This window comes from Montipora foliosa, chromosome 7 (assembly GCF_036669935.1).
Source record: "Montipora foliosa isolate CH-2021 chromosome 7, ASM3666993v2, whole genome shotgun sequence".
Classification (NCBI taxonomy): Eukaryota; Metazoa; Cnidaria; class Anthozoa; order Scleractinia; family Acroporidae; genus Montipora; species Montipora foliosa.
In genome coordinates this window covers 33,810,190-33,822,689 of record NC_090875.1, presented here as the reverse complement: position 1 = coordinate 33,822,689, position 12,500 = coordinate 33,810,190, and the positions used below count along the sequence as shown (strand labels likewise).

The 12,500-nt window shown below is 39.2% G+C and overlaps 1 protein-coding gene across 1 annotated transcript in view; it reads right to left on the bottom strand.

Annotated features, from left to right (window-relative positions):
- The window catches only part of LOC138010136 (uncharacterized), a 128,425-nt gene that overhangs the window by 84,709 nt on the left and 31,216 nt on the right, over positions 1 to 12,500 (bottom strand). The window contains exons 4-6 of the mRNA XM_068857084.1: positions 11,798 to 12,255; positions 10,501 to 10,747; positions 7,075 to 9,858 (exon numbers count right to left, since the gene is read on the bottom strand). Of these exons, the coding sequence (XP_068713185.1) occupies positions 7,075 to 9,858; positions 10,501 to 10,747; positions 11,798 to 12,255 (3,489 nt within the window). The remainder of the gene's footprint in view (positions 1 to 7,074; positions 9,859 to 10,500; positions 10,748 to 11,797; positions 12,256 to 12,500) is intronic.

Sequence of the window (12,500 nt, the reverse complement as noted above, 5' to 3'; positions counted from 1 at the left end):
CCACTTTTCGCCGTGATTGAAAAGAATAATTGTTTTAGTATATACACACGAATTGATCTCAACAACACTCGATCTCAACAGAAGTGCAGAAGAAAACCATTCATGCGTGGCAAACGTGCAAGCGGTACAAAGTATGCGCGAAAGTGTTTCCAGAAGCTTCAAACATGGCAAATCTAAATAGCCTTCATTAAAATCCTCGTTAAAAATTGCAAAATGATCATTTGACACCGTTTAAATCAGCAATCTATGGTGGCCCAAAACCAAATGCCCATAGCAAATTCAAATCACTCGCAACAAATTCAAATCACTCACAGCAATACAAATTACTCGCAACAAATTTAAATTACACAGCAAATTCAAAAAAATAGGTCCGCAATGCGTACTTGTGTGGGATTTCAGTCGAATAAACGTTGATGATAAGCATTACAGTAAATGCAATGCATTTTGTCATGTTATAGTGATAAATGCTGCGTAAAGATTCCGTAGAATCCCAAGCTGCAGGCGAGAAAACGTTCAGGGGAGAAACATGTTTGCACTTCTAGTTTCGAAGAAATTAGGGGTGCTTACCATTTGTCAGAAGAAACCGGTTGTGATGACCGGTGAATAATGGTAACAGTTTTTCCAAAATTAGCAAACCAGCCCAACGAGATGGTGCTTACCAATAGCCCATTTCCGAGTGGCTACATGCCTCAGTTTCAAAGCGAGTCCCGGTCCACAACCATTTAAATGGAAATGAGTTGCGTATTCTTATTCAAACTCATTTCACTTACAATAGCTGAGCACCAAGACTCGCATCGAAACCGAGACAAACAACAACTCGGAAATGGCCTATTGCAACTGTTTTCGGCTGATGAGAGACTGGAAACTGGAAAATTTAGCAAATGGTAAAGAAATTTCCACTGTTCCGTTCGGAATGGAAAAAGAGGACTACCTCTGTTTAACATTACCAGTAAATGTGAAAATTTTTGAATAAATGTGAAAAGTTTGAGCCATTAGTTTTTTTAACTTGCGAATCTACAGAAACTGGCGCCGTCACGCAATGTGTCAACAAATCGTTGTTAAAAGAGGGAACTTCAAATTGCTAATCGTAAATCTATAGGATAATACTGGACTTGATCATTATGTTATATCATGTTTCAGCTGTGGACAAGGTAAGTTTTCCCTAGCCATGTGGATACCGTATTTCCTTTTAAGGTGCACTTCAAAATGGCTAGGGAAAACTTACCTTGTCCACAGCTGGAGCAGTAATTGGAACCTTCAGCAACTGTAGACTTAACAGTGAAAACAAAGCATGGTTCTAGTTCGCTGAGTTAGAGAAAAAAAGTACTTAACCCATTGACCCCTGAGAGTGACACTTTTACTCTCTTAACTTTTACTCTCTTTTACTCTCTTAACGCCAGACGATTTTACTCTTCAATGGGTGCGGGGGGGGGGGGGGGGGCGGGCGTTCTAAGGCGTTTTGAATGGGTTAAACTCAGTCAAAAACGATGTGCCTGTTCATGGTGCGGAATTCGCAGGTAGCGGCTTCATGTATGTAAAATATTCTTTGACGTCTTGCACCGCTGGCTGGAGCTGACTGAAGACGCTAAGCATGGTCAATAACTTTTCATTTGCTGTGAGTGATTTGTAATTGCTTTGAGAGATTTTAAACTACTGTGGGTGATTTATAATTTGCTGTTAGTGATTTAAATTTGTTGCGAGTGATTTGACTTTGCTGTGAGCATTTGATGTTGATGTGGCAGTTGAGGGCCACCGTAGCAACCTAAATCGGCTAAGTCAGCTTGTTAATTAAAACATTTTCACTGTCAACGGTGGCTCTAAAAGATGAGCCTTGCTTTGTTGTAATATGACTCGTTTTGTTTTCTTGCAGCCATGTACGTAGAACTTTCTTAAACCCCTGTTTTTTTTTTTTGTATAAAACCAGTGTACAAAATAGAATTCGTCCGATTTACCAATCATGTTGGCGTGAAGATTGCTTAATTTTTAGCAATAATTATCTGGAAAAACGAAAGTCTAAAGCAGGTTGACAAAAATGAAATCTAGTCTTACCTTTGAAACTTTCAGACCAAATTTGTGGCCCTCTTTGTATTCTCTCGCACAGCACCATCTTGTATTCTCAATATTTCTGATTCAGAAATGCTGGCGAAACGAATTTACGCCGGTAATTTTCTTTTGTTTGGATCACGAATTACTGCAGTCCCAGGGAATGAATAGTGCTCAATTACTCCTCTATAGCGAACCAACCGGATTGCTTGAAACACCAAGCTGACTGAGTGAGTACATACTATTAGTAGCGGGGGTCCAGGCTGCGAAGCGGCAGTTAAGAGAATATGCTCAACCTTTTTTCGTTTGGTTGTCACGTGATTGACTTAGCGTCCGTCCTTCCGTACAGACTCTGGGGAGGGGGATGGGAGAGTAAGAAAGGGAAGATAGGGGAGTCTCGAGAATGCAGCTTTGAGGTGCGGATGGGCGGATTTTCTCTGCAGAAAACTTTTCTGCGGCCCGCGTTTAGCCTATTGACCTTCGTCACTTTTGAAAAAGAGTTTTTACTATTACTGAAGAGCAACGGGATAAATAGCGGGAAAGAGCATGAGAGAAGAGGCGACGAAATTTGAGAAATTTAAGCAAATAAAGCCCCGAGAGAAGCCGAGGAAAGAGAAGAAGGTAAAATTTCAATGAAGAACACCGTAAAGCTGAGAGAAATAGAGTGAAAGACAAAAAACTTGTTTACAACGGGTAGCTTTCAGGAGATGTTTTCATTCTTAATTCATGTCCCGCTGCCTTTCATATCTGGTAAAACTTGCTAAAAGACACGAAGAAGGCCTGAAAACGTTTGCAATTCCGTGTTGACAGATGTTCTGGCATATTTCAACAATTACACACCACGTCGCCACTCAAGCCTACAGCAGGCATCATTTGCGAGTTTTCTTGTCATCATTGTCTATTTTGTCAGACATAACCGATCTCTCGACGCCGTATAAATTTATGTTAAATTGCAGTACATTTATCTGCAACGAATGCACTTGTAAGCATGCCCAATGTTTGGGACAATTCAGGCTTCATAAAAATTCTTTGACTTGGCCCATTTAAGATTCATTACGAACAAAACGCAAACAGCGCTAACAAACATTTACTTGAACTGCATAACTTTTTACAAACTTAACGTTTCGTATGTTACAACATACATCATCACAAGTGATTATTATTTAGTTACAGATAATTTAAATTCACAAATACAACTGTACAGACTGGGAACTAACGAAATTGATTGACATAAAACGACACGAAATATGCTAGTAATAGAGATAATGTTTCTCACTGCCAACGTTTTCATTTAAGGCTGGCTTTAGATCACGGATAAACAGAGACTCTTTAATTTTACGATGCATGTTTGATCGACCAGTTGCTAGTATTTCAAAATGATCCCACTTAATTCTATGGTTGGTTAAGAAAACATGATCAGCAATTGCAGTTTCGTGACAAACCATTGCAATCCCAGCAGTTTGCTCTATACACTACTTTTGACCTGAAGGAAGGGGCTAGTTTATCTTTGTAAGGGACAAAAGACTCGATTCTTCGAGTGTTCTGAAAATTTTATCTGTACCTGAATAATAATCACTTCTGATGATGTATGTTGTAACATACGAAACGTTAAGTTTGTAAAATTTAAAGAAATGTTTGTAACCGCTTTTCGCGTTTTATTCTTATTACAATTCAGGTTCTTTTACGCCAGATAAGATTTTGAAAAGCTACCTACGATTTTCAGCAAAATCTCCAACACAGATCGAGTTAAAACAATCGTTGTTGTTTGTCACGCAGTTTTGTGGCCTTCTTCGGTTGCTTATCAGTTTTGGAACTGAATTTATCATTGCTGTGTCCACACTAAATTCAGATCTTTCAATTTATTCATGTTTTTCACAGTAACGTCATCAAATTCTGAAATTAAAACCACAAGGTGTTTTGAATTTTATCTTTCGGAGGTTAAAGATGGACTAGAAATAAATATTTTTTGAACTTTCGAGTTCAATAACATCTTACAGCATTTTGAATTTCCGAATCGTCACCTCACGTGACACCATGATACAAAGTTATTTGACTGAAAAAATGTCTATGCCTGAGAATCTCAGCAGTCTGAGCACTTCAAGTACATTAGGAGATGTGTTCATACACACGTATTTTATCTAATGAACGAAAAGTAAGAGCTTTCATCGCCAAGTGATTCCAGATGCTCGTGTTGATTTCTGGCCGCCATATTGGTGCACAACGGTGATGTACCAACGTAGTGGCCTTCATACAAAACGCTATAACGTTGGGTAAAACGCTTCGAAAAATAACTCAGAAACGATCCACCGCACAGACCTGAGAATTGGTGAGGTGATTCATAAAAGTGTCTCCTACAACATTCCAAGTTTTTGGCTTATTTCATGGAACGGTTTCGATTTAATTATTTTGGTTGAGTGACAGTGAAAACGATCTATAGGCTTTTTGTGTGAAATGGATGTCCAGTTGTGAGCTGATTTGCTTGACTGTGAAATTGCATTAGAGTAAGCGAATTTCTACACTTTAGCTAACCTCGTTCCAGAGTCTCTATTGTCGTTGAGAAGAGACCGTGGTTGGGGCTGGTCACGTGTCACCCGGGGAGGGATGGCAGTGTAGGCCTTGTCAGGAAGGGAATCACAACGCAATGGATTCTGTGGCCAGACGACCATCGAAAAAAACTTTTTAGGCAAGGTATTGAACGTATCACACAGGGCCTGTTCGACGTGAAAGGCAAAAAGGTGTTATCAAATCGAGTGGACGGAACAGAAAATATAGTCACGTCGTTAATTCTAATTTTTGTATAACCGTGAGTAGGTCCGGATTCAAACTTGACACTTGAACAAGCTCAAGTGAGCAGTGGAAATGAGTGATAACGAAGGATACTAATGGTTTGCGACACGTTCAAAGAAAAGAAAGTTTTTTTTTTTTTGCGAAAAAAAACAAGCGAAACGTTTATCCATGGGAAACAAACATGTTCGGCGATTGATAAGTCGGTGCCATATGTTCATGTCACGTATCGACGTCAAACTAACTGTGCAGGTATGTCATTTTGTTCTTTGATTTTTGCTTGTACAGCGAGTGACTTATTTATATTTCAGCAGCTTCGTGTAAATTATCACTGTTATATTTTTCCAACTGTACACCGGGCTCTTTAGCGTTTAATTTATCACAGATATTGTGAAGTATATTTTTAGCGCTGGTAAAATAAAAGAGACTTTTCATAAAGCAAACGTAGTGTGTGGTGTATTCTTTATGATTTTCAATCTAGAATTGCCTCTATTGACAAAAAGAGCATCGTACAGTTTTCATATATAACTCTAAACAATCTAAGCAGAGCCGAATTTGCATACACCGGCTAACGTATTGTAAAGGTAATATAGTTCTTGCTTATAATGATAATAAAAATATATAAAAAAAAGTATTCTTTATGAGAGCGTATGTCCAAGTTGAAGCAACTTTAGCTACTAACGAAATCCTTTTTTTGCGAACTTCATTTCGCCCCTCGACATCGAAGGTCTTATCGATCACAAAAGCTCTTGTTTTTGGCCTGAACGCTTTTGTAGGAATCTTCTGTGGGAATATAACATCAGCTGTTTTGACATTTTTAACACTTACATTGTAAAGTAAAGACTATTTGTTAAAAAAAATTTGCCTTCTCAAACGATTTCGCCTTCGCCCAGTTGCGGGTCAAAATATAACGAGAACTCTACCCTAGTGGGAGAATGTTTGTCGAGGAGAGCCACGTGACCAGCCCTAACCAGGGTCTCTCTCCTCATCGACAAAATAAACCCTGGGAACGAAGTTCAGCTTGACTTTTTAATTAGTAATTTTTGCTCTGTGTTCTACACTGCAAAAAGACTGTAAAGATTATCAGTCAAACGAAAAATGGTGGGGAAGGGATTACTGTGCATGTACTTTCAGTTTAAGTTGTTGATTAAATTGTTGGTTATTGCTTGCAAGGCTTTTTTGTTTACTGCAGTCAGTTCAGAGGTGTTGTTAACTGTAAACTGACTAATGACGATTAATTTTGTATTTTATGCAGAGGGGCTAAAAACGGGAGCTCCCACTTTAAGGCTACTAATTCAAAGGTATTTTTGCCCGGTTTATGATTATGCGGGAAATATAGATCTTAACAAGTGTTAGTGAAATCAAAGTTGGGGGTAACCACGCATTTTCAAAGATAATTCATGAACAATATTTGTAAAGAGCTTTAAAATACTAAGGCATGTATGGCGTCCTTTCTCAAAATTGAAGCTTCATTATCTCTGAAAAATGCATGGTTACCCCGAAATTTCTTAGTACTTACTAAGATCTACTTTCTCTGCATAATTTTAAACCGCGCAAAAATAACCCTGTATTACTATGCATCACCGATAGGAAATCCGAGTATCTCGAGATGCGCAGAACGTATGCGCAATAACAATAGTAGGCACCGTCCTTAAATCTATATTATTACATAGGTGATTATATAAAATTCTTTGCGCTAATTGGTCGCACTTGAGGCGATGGTTACCCGATAATCACGTAAGCGTTTTTTTTTTTTTCAAAATGGCCGCAAGCCGTTTTGCCAAGATGACAGATGAAGAACTTGTCTCAAAGGAAACGCACACATTTGAATTACATCACCGATGTAATTTAATATACTAAAACAATTAAACGCCTTCGTCTCGGTTTTTATTCACCGATAGTCACCTCGCCTTCTATGAATAATTGTTAAATAGCAATTGTTTTGTTTTGAACAAGGTAAGACTAAAAGAAATGTTCTAAAACGCATATTGCATGTGCAGGACGGTTTATTAACCGACTGTTCGTCGCCTTGCTGTTTCGTATTCGCCACAATGTTGCCTAGGCCTATCCTTCCCTTACGATGCAAGCATAAGCACAAGCAACTTACGCATGCGCATTAACTTGCTGTTAATTATTGTCTTTTGCCCTAACAAACTAATGATCTAGCCAATACTGACTTTGTGTATTATGATACTTATGCTTCGACCTCTCTATTTGTTAAAGGGAGCCGGAAAAACAACTGCTTACCTTTGACTGTGCTCACTAAAAATTTCATATAACTTCGTCTCCAAGAATATCCCCAGTATCTTCCGCGAAATAGGACTACAGAACGGCTTGAATTGAACAGATAGCGAACGTTCCAGTATGATTGCCATACAGGCCAGAGCACCTTAGCCGAAATATTAAGTCCATCATAAACTGTCATGAAAGAGAATAGCGGGAAGTACAGATCTTGAAAGACAAGTTTGTATCCTGGTTCCGTCTGCAGGATATGAAAGCAATTGCGTTCCTCAAAATCTTTTAGCGACTCCAGAGTAAAAACAAACAATCCATTGGCTTCCAAATACGTTCTATTTTTCGAACAAAAGTGAAAGGTTTGGGTCATTCCTGGACTTGCCATAGTCAATGAAAACCACTTTTGGTGATATGCCAAGGTTGTGAAAAGAAAGCCGATGTCATTGCTCATCAAATGTATGTCCGTAAGTGAGAGAGGGTAGAACGTATGAATACCATGAAGTTTTGTGTGCGTTACTACAGACTTTGTCATCATTGGCATTCTTTGAAAAACGCTCTGATAAAGAAATTGTATCCCTATTCCATCTGAGCCATTAATATAAACGTTACTGATATTGTGATGATTCAAGTCGATTCTCAGAGCAACACCAGGGACATATATGTCACTGCGATACGCAAAGCCAGCATCATGAATTTCGAGGTGGTGAAGCGTACTGTGGTATTTGGACATTGTGAGATGAAGTCCCGCCCAGTTATACTGCCTACAGTTTACATAGACGTTATTTCCCCAGCATGTGGTTTGATAATTCCATTTTTCTCGATTGCAACTCATTATATCTGCATCAATGTGCGAATTGCATTCAACATTATACACAAACCCTCCAGCAGATTTAATAGATGGTTTGAGAAAGGACAGCTGATAGTACATGTCAAGTTGTTGGCATACAACGGATGCTTCTTCGTAAAAAGACTGGTAGTAAGGAAAACACATTGGCATCCAAGTGCCATTGATCAGAAATTCAATCCTTCCTTCCCATGGCCCTGGTCCACCAGCCAAACGGAAATTCTTTGTGGGATTTTTCTTTACAAACTTCACTTTTGCGGTTTCATGTCCATCAACAATAAGGGATCCTTGCGCAACCATGACAGACCTCGAGGGAAAATATAAAGTAGTATTTCCTGGTATCACCAAGGAGCCATTTGTTAGGATCATGATGTCATCCCGCACTTCATAGCCATTATCGTCACTCGGTAAGTGTAACGGTCTATCCAAGATTCCACCGATAGTTCTGTTTCTTAAGAAACAACTTGGCCTCAGAATGGTTGAATTCATGTGAAGTGATTTGTTTTTGGAGACCATATACGGAAAGAATTCCAATAGCGAAAGCTGAGCTCTGCGACGATAGTCAAAGATTCTGTCGGCAATGTCACATTCATTAGTTGATCCCCACCAGTTGAACCTCGCGTCAATAACGTGTCCAGGTTCATGATGCAAAGTTGAAGTCTCAAAAGAGAAGGCATGGTTTTCAAAAGTGTTTTCATGTAAGATGAAACTTCCTCTATTGAGGACAAGTACCGAGCGAGAAGTTGTGCGATGGTAAAAACTTGGAAAACGATCTTTGGTAGTGAGTTGGTTGTCTTCAAAAGTGTTGTTAAATATAGCAACAGAACGGCGAGCCTCAAAATACCAACATTCCTGAACGTCAACAGACATAACATTTCCAGTAACGCGGTTGTTCGTGAAGACGTTGTTTTTAATTTGCAGTGGCTTGGATGGTTTCTTGTCTCTAAAACAACAATAACCTGCTTCCAAAGCAAAAACTGCATCGGAGTTGTTTATAAAATGGTTGGATGCAATTACTGCATCCATGATATGTAGGTGGTGCCTGGTTTCCATGAGGAATGCACTACGGTTGTTTTCTTGAAAGACATTTCCACTCACGACAGCTAAAATTTTCCGCGTCTTTTCCTTTTCCTCATACCACCACCGACAACTCAAGCATAATCTGAACCGGACTCCCCCCATTTCATTGCGTTGAATCTGGTTGTCGAAAATTGCAATTTTCATTGCAACATCGACAAATGATTCTCTCAAGCGATAGCATTTTGAGTCAATTAGTACTCCATACTGGCCATTGCTTTTCATAACGCAATTCACCATGCTGAAAGCATCGGTGAGATGAAAATGACGCTCCGTCTCCCAATAATATGGATTGGTCTCAAAAACGACCACACCATTTCGTAAATTATAATTTATTGAACTATTTGAAAGTTGATGAGAACCCCCTTGGTCCCCTATGTAGCAGCCAACTCCCTTGTTTCGCGACAAGTCACATGACACGAGCCTGGAGGAAGCTTTACCATTAACAAATCGGACTCCTCCTTTTCCGTTTAGAATTGCTGTTGCGTTTTGCATGCCAATGTTACCTGCACCACGATCCACTTCCAATCCATTATATCCATTTGAATCAAACTTTGCATTTTCAATGTTGCATTTCAGAGAAACGTCTTGTAGATGAAATCCGTTGCCAGAATTTTCTTTAGCGAACAAGTTGTGAAAGTCACATGTCAAAAAGCTACTGTTCTCGATTCTGAGTCCTTCACCTCGATTGTCAAATAAGTGAAAATAGCTAGTTGTTACAGTTCCAAAGATTCGCATGCCTGACACCCCATCAGCCCTATTTTTGTAGACGAGAGCGTTTGAAATAGCAATATGGCCTGTGATATTGCTTAATGTTACGCCTCTTCCAAAGTTATTTGTGAAAGTGACGTTCGACAGCATGAGAGAAGACAAAGCTGCAATTAAAATAAAATTGATTTGTAAAACTATTTGATCGTCTATCATTTCATAGGTATGTACAGTATAAAAGGAAGACAGAACTGTGGGCGTATGGTTTTGATTTCTCCCAAAAAGCTCGAGGCACAAAGAAGAGTAAGTTTCAATTTTCCCTGCAAAATACGCCAATCAGGGTGTGCGAATTTGATTGAAAGTCACCCCTCTTTAATTGCAAAGTTCGCTCGGTTGTAAGTTGAACACCTTTGAATGGGTTGTTTGAGTTGACGTACTTACACGTAGTTGTCAAATTTGAAAGTTTGTTGGGTGGCGACGGTTAGGCGCGTCGCTATGTAAACCTCTACCTCTGGAGTATTTCTCGCCCAGTCAGGTTTTCCGGGTACAAGAAGACTAATTCCAACAACTGACCCGATCAAAAACAACAAATTAAAGCGTTAATTGTTTTCTTTTGTCTTTTTTTCCCAATTTCTTTAGGTTGCCACTGCGTGAGCAAAAGGATTAATTAACACAGAAACATTGAAAAGCCTAACGAATAAATAGCTAGATTCACAGAGCTCAGAGATTGCGCTTAGGTTGCGCTCAAAAGATACTACTTGGCTTCACAAAAATTTTTAAAACGCATTATCACTACCTTGGATTCATACCTTTGTCATCAGTTATAAGGAATTTAACTGATGTTCCCATTCGGCCTGTGTACCGAAAACTTATGTAAAATTCGTGGCCAGAGCTAGTGGCTGGTACAACGGCCTGATTAACACCTGAAGATGCATTCACCACAGTGACAATGCTGGCGTTGACGTTGTTACCATCACGAACCTCGAGTTCAAAGTTCTCCCCCGTCATGACTTCATAATGTACTGTCAAATGTCCCCCAGGCGCCGTTCTGATAGTCTGAAAACAGAATCGTTAAAACATGTCTGGGATAGCATCTGTAATGGAGCTCAAGCAATTTTTAATTTCGTGAAGAGATGATATTTTTTCAATGGTGATTCCAGGATGCTAGGAAAAAATCCGAGTGCTTCTTTCAATCGTTTGGTAACGTGTCTGGATAGATTCTATACTATTACATTAATTAGAGGTATAGCATAGTTTTTAACATTAAGTGTAATCCATGATCTTCATGCAAGGCTCCTGGAAAGACCATTTTCCCATGAAAAGGATTCTGTAATGCAATAAAGTATGGCAATGACTACACGTACATCAAATAAGGGCAATGTCACAGAATCGTGCACCAAACTCCTTAAAGGTAAAGAGTAAAACGACTTTGTGGGAATTTCCTACCATAATGATTATTCACCTAAAGTCTTATTTTATTTTAATATACTTTGCAGTCTTTGCAGTAGTACAAATGGGATCAGTAAGCTATTTCTGCGGCGACATCAGTCCACAAAAATAAATTCGCTGGGGATGGGGGTTGGGGTAGGGGTAGGCTTTTGAGAACTTTTCGATTGGAAGGTAACCTGTTGATTCAAGAAAATTGACACAATCTCGCGTATCATGCATTTTCTGGTGTTTTTTAAAGGACCGATGACAAATTCATTCAGAAATGCAATGCTGACGGGATCTAGAAATGCATCGATGAAAGGTGTTGATCAAAACAAAAGATTCCGAGAATGGTCTAACCTTGTATCCGAAATCCCCGTAATGTTATCAGGCCTTCCTGTTACTTTCTAGAAATGTTACAACCTAAACTAAATTTTTTGGTGTTTCCTTTGGAATTCAAGACGGAATAAAGCCAAGATCTCCTTCAAATCTGAAACCGGGATATGTGAGCCTCATGGTTCTTGTGCGAATTTACCCCTCACCCCTTCAAATAGTACTTAACAGGTGCTAAGAAGGAACAAAAAGGGATTGCTTCAGCTAGTTGTTTTTATCACTAAATGTTCTCCACTCCTTATCTAGTTAACGAAAAAGGCAAATGAATTGTTATGTTAATATCACCTTTGCACAAGAGACATTCTCACTTGAATTACCCACAGCAAGGAATGTGACTGGAAAAGCAATATTAGCCTCATTCACTGAGCAAAAATCGATTGGACTGCTGTGTAGACCACTGTAATACAAGCCGCCTCCATATTGAATGTCTTCTACCACCGTGTTTTCAATAGACGTGTTCACCGGCCCGCTTTGAATGTGAATGCCTGCCATGATGTTTTCCCAGACCCTGGTATTTTTAACAGTCAAAGACGACCTCATATTTGGCGACACCACTCCATAAACACAGCTGCTGATGGTCAAATCGTATAAATTGGGAAGGAATTCACCACCTTTTATTGCGTTTTGTGCATCAGATATGTGCATGTACCGAAGAGAAAGAGGCTTGTATGAACTAGAAAATTCGAGGCCTTTCCAAGATAGATACGGGCCATGACATTCTATCCAAACAATCCGCCAATTACCTGCAAGTTATGATGAGATCACAATACGTATTAAAGGGGTTATGTCACGTTTTGTAAAGGTGTTTAGGAGAAATCTTTCGTTAATCACGAGTTTGAAACTCGAAAATGATAATGTGGAATTCCTTCGTTGACAAAATTATCGTTACATCACAAACAAGATGATTCTGAGCAAAGCCGACCTTTATCCAGGCGATTTTACATAAACTTGAAAAACATCAATCCAATATTTTTCAAGATTACCCAAA